This window comes from Egretta garzetta, unplaced genomic scaffold, assembly GCF_000687185.1.
Source record: "Egretta garzetta isolate BGI_Z169 unplaced genomic scaffold, ASM68718v1 scaffold105, whole genome shotgun sequence".
In the NCBI taxonomy this organism is placed as follows: Eukaryota; Metazoa; Chordata; class Aves; order Pelecaniformes; family Ardeidae; genus Egretta; species Egretta garzetta.
The window spans coordinates 464243-468544 of record NW_009259598.1 but is presented as its reverse complement, the minus strand read 5'-3'; the positions used below and the strand labels follow the sequence as shown (position 1 = coordinate 468544).

Here is a 4302-nt window from a genome sequence, read left to right as displayed (position 1 = left end):
AAATGCCCCGGAGAAGTGCCCACTTCTGCTTCTGGCAGCTGCAGGAGCCAAGGCTGGGACCTGCACCTCTGGGGGGGATTTTGGCATGTGCTTTCAAGGGGGGGGAGGTTATGCACCCTTGAGAGTGACCCCCCTGCCCCGTGACACCCCCTCCCTGCAGCTGCCAGCCTCTGCCCTCGCCAGTGCCGGTCACAGGTTTGCCCTCGCTCCTGGGCCCTTCTCCATGCTGGGGGAAGTGTTAAGGTGGGCTCAGCTGGGAGATGCCCATGCACCCACAACCCTGGCTCAAATGAGAAGAGCTGACAGGGATTTTTCCCCTCCCTCCGAGGATTAAAACCCAGCCAAATTAGGGCAGGTTTCCATGGGGTCGGCCAAGGCATCTCCCTGCCCAGTCCCAAGGCCGGGGGAGACGGATGCCACTTGCCAGGGCCCAGTAACACTGGGAAGAGCAGCGCCTGCCGCTTTCGCCCCTTCCCGGCACCGGCCCGGCTTGGCCAGCAGTCTAAATCAGGATCTCTGGCCAAGCCATTGGATGGCTACAAGAAATCCTCCACCCTGCCTGCTGGCCCTGGGGCCATCCCTGCAGTTGCTGGAAGGACTTTCCTGGGGTTCAGCCCCAGACCAGGGGTCTCCAGGCTGGATCCCAAACCCGGAACAGCCTGGTCCATGCTGGGAGCTGACGCAGCAGGGAGGCAAGAGGCTCAGCTGGAAGGGGATGTGCTGCTGCTGGAAATCCTCCCGGCTTTCATTAGCTCCGTATGGAGCTGCGTCCTTTTCCCACCCCATTTCCACGTGCCTGGGAGATATGTGGGCTCACCAGTGGCCCAGCACCCTGGGGTGGCTCCCCCCACCATCTCCCAAGGGGCTCCCGTGCAAGGGTGGGGGGGAGACCCTGACCTGCACAGCGGGATGGGGTGTCCCTGCTCCAGGGTTGCTCCACATGTGCTGATCCCGGGTGATGTCTTTGTAGGCTGCGTGGCGGCAGCCACCCCAACCAGAGCCATCATGAGCTGAGTCAGGGCTGGCTACAGACCCCCCACTTCTTCCCTCTGGCTCGCAGGAGAGGTTTTAATGGAAGAAATGCAAAAGGAGTGCATGAGGAGAGCAGAGCCGGAGGCAGCCTGGCCCGGCACTGTGCCCCTCTTCACTGGCACTGGCTTTTGTGGGCTGAGAGCTGTTTGTTTGCATCAAACCTGCGGGAACTGAGGATCCATGGGGGTTTCTGTCCTTGCTTGCAATTGTCGGGGGGTTCGAGCATGCCGAAGGGCATGCAGTGTGCTGGCACGAGCATCATTTCCATAGGAAACTTCGTGTAACACAGGGGTTGTTGTTCTGCCTCCTCCCAGCCTCCCTGCCAAAGTGCTGGGGCTGGAAAGCTTTCCCGGGTGGTGTGCTCCCCCCCCGGCATCGTGTCAGGTGGGGATCGATGCCTTGAAATGGGGTTTTTTTTGGAGCCAGGGGCCGATGATGCTGGAGTGGGTGCTCCCAGCCTGGGCAGCTGCCTCTGCTCCATCGCCCTGGGGCTGCTGCAAGGTGGCCTTGGTAGGTGCCAGTGCCATAAAGTGAGTTCCAAGGGGGAAAACCATTGCACCCGGGCAGCATGGGGTGCTGGTGCCCAGCCAGGCTCCCCTGGGAGGAGAGCAGGCAGCTGGTGGGAGAGGACGCAGTGAGGTTTGCAGCCCTGCCTCAGTTTCCCCAGGCTCCTTGTTCTTGTCCTGCTGGCAGGGCCAAGAGGGCTGGCACCACTTGGGGTGGGGGGGAAGAGCAGAAATCTGTCCCTCCGGGTCTCAGAGCTGCTCCACAAATGTATCGGTCGTCTCCTCTGTCCCCATGCTGCCACTTTGGGGACCGGCGGGTGCCTGTTCCTGCTCTGGCCTGGCTGGCTGCTTTATCCTTGTGTCTGTCCAGGAAGGAAGAGGTTAAAATGCTGAGATTTCCTGGCTGTGATGCCGGGGAAGGAAGGTGACCTGCAGAAGTGCTTTGCATCCTCGGTTGCTCCAGCCAGCCTTGCAAAAGTGCTGTGCAGGTGTCAGAAGCTGCTGGAGCGAGACCAAACTTAAAACGCAGCTTGATTTTGGGCTTTCCAGCCCAAATTTAAGCCCAGGCTGAAACGCCTCCTTTCCCCTGCCCCACCAAGAGCAGCTTAGCTTGGACACAGTGTCCTTCCCCGCTCCGGTGTCCTGCTGTGGGGCCGGCTGCTGCCTTCGGGGTGGAGGGCAAAGAGCGACGGGTCAAAGGTAGGAGCGCTCCGGATTCCCAAGCCCTTCCACTGGTTCCTCCTTGGTGTCTCTGCCGGCTGCTTTGCCGGGCTGGGGGGGAAGCTTTCCCAGCCCCAGGGCTTGGAGACAATGGCTGGAAAAGGGCAAAGCTTGGAAAAGGGCAAAGCTTTGTGCTTGGTGCTGCAGCTGGCAAGAGAGAGGGTGGCGTTGGAACGGTGCTGGGGGGACGGTGCCGGGAGTGGGGGGCAAGATGCAAGGAGCGCTGGTCCTCTGGGAGGTGCCAGGGGCAGGGGTTTTTGGGGTGCCTGTGGGGGGATGCACTGCACCCCTCCTCCTGCGGGTTCCGTGGCACGATGGGGTTGTTTATACGGTGGTTTAGCTTTTTTTGGTTTCCCCACTGGTGCTTCCTCTGTGCTAATCTGCTTCCGCCCAGCTCCGGGGGTGGCAGAGGCAGAGATGGGGGGGAAAAGTCACCCCACTCCAGTTGCAAAAGCCAGGCTGATGAGATGGGTCCAATCCTCCTCCTTCCTCCCCCAGGACTGGGTTTTGGGGCAGCTGTGGTTTGTCCCTGCAGCCGGAACCCCCCCTCCCCATCCCTCCCCCAATGAGGCCGAGGGTGAAGAGGAAGGAAGCGGCATCTTTGCTCCAAAACGCTCTGCTCTCGGCTGCTGCAGGTACACGCCGCGTGGAGGAAGCTGAGGAAGCTGCTTGCTGCCACTGCAGCCCTCCCCGTCCCCTCCCCTGACGTCACCGCGGCAGGGTGACACCGTGGCTTGCTGGGTGCAGCACCCAGGGAAGGGCCTGCCAGCCGCTGCTGGAAAGAGCCCCTATTTCGGTGGCACTGTCACCCAATGACACCCCTGGCTGGGAAACGTTGCACCGAGACACCAGGTCTGATATCAGATGGGTTTGCGGATGGGGGTCCAGGAGGGTGTCCCCCCCCGCCCCAGACTTATCTCTGCCGTCCCTCGCCAGGCTGCCGGGTGAAGCAGGATGAGCGTGCCGGCCGACGAGTCGGGCAACCCGGCCCATGCCATCTTCGAGAGGTTCCTGCGTGCCGGGGAGTGCCAGGAGGTGCTGGGCTGCTTCGGGGAGCTGTGCCAGCGGCTGGGGCTGCAAGGCAGTGGGCTGCAGCTCTACCATGGCCTCAAGGCTGCCCTCAACTACTGGAGTGCCAAAGCCCTCTGGAGCAAGCTGGATAAGAAAGCCGGGCACAAGGACTATGACCAGGGCACAGCCTGTGCCAGCACCAAGGTACCAGGGACATGGGGCGCAGGGTTTGGGTCCCTCCTCGCCCTGTGTCCTTGTCCCCAGGGTGAGAGCATCCCTTGGGGCACCCTGGCCCCCACCCCGGAAGGATGCAAGATGTGCGGGGCTGGAGGTTGATGGGGTTTAATGGGACAAGGTGTTAATTAGGGCCGCTCCCCTCCCCGTGGCGTGATGCTACCTCTGTGCCACCCAGCCAGCGGCGTCCTTCCTCCTCTGGCTGCTCCTCGCTGGGACATCCCATGGGGGGGCTGCAAAGGGGCAGGGGGACTTGCTGAGCCCTCTCTGGGGGCAGGAGCATGCCAGGGTAGGATGTCCCCCTGGGGCTGGGGGACCCTATTTCTGTCCCCTTATCCCAGAGCTGATGGCTTTTGTCCCCAGTGCTGGTGCCCCATCGTCCCCCCGGCCCTCTGCAGGGGCTGGCAGGAGATCAAACCCGAGTCCTGGTTCTGAGCCTGTTCCTGGTGACATGTCCCCGTTCCCGGGCTGCAGCAGGCAGGAGACGTGTGTGCCTTATCTCTCTGAGCCCTTTAATTGCCCCGTGCGAAGACAAGGTTCAGGCGGCCGGGGAGGTGGGGACACCCCACAGGGCCCCCCGCTTTGCAGGGAGAAACAGTGCTTGCAGCCCATGGGGGAAAAGGGGAATAGTGGGGAGGGCCAGATCCTGACCCAGGGAAGGGGGGAGATGCTGTGCCTGTGGTGGTGCTGAGCTCCCTGGGGATTTACCCAAAGCTTTGCTCGTGGCGGGGTGCCCGTCCCCTTCACGCCGCCCGTCCCCTTCGCAGTGCCTGGTGGTGGGGGCCGGCCCCTGCGGGCT

At 62.5% G+C, this 4302-nt stretch overlaps 1 protein-coding gene across 1 annotated transcript in view; it reads left to right on the top strand.

The window, feature by feature from the left end:
* Positions 1–1843: 1843 nt before the first annotated feature.
* LOC104125757 (F-actin-monooxygenase MICAL1) overlaps positions 1844–4302 on the top strand; it is a 9354-nt gene continuing 6895 nt past the window's right edge. The window contains 4 exon segments of the mRNA XM_035893730.1: positions 1844–2237; positions 2757–3110; positions 3195–3473; positions 4271–4295. Coding sequence (XP_035749623.1) covers positions 3213–3473; positions 4271–4295 — 286 coding nt within the window. The 5' untranslated portion in view covers positions 1844–2237; positions 2757–3110; positions 3195–3212.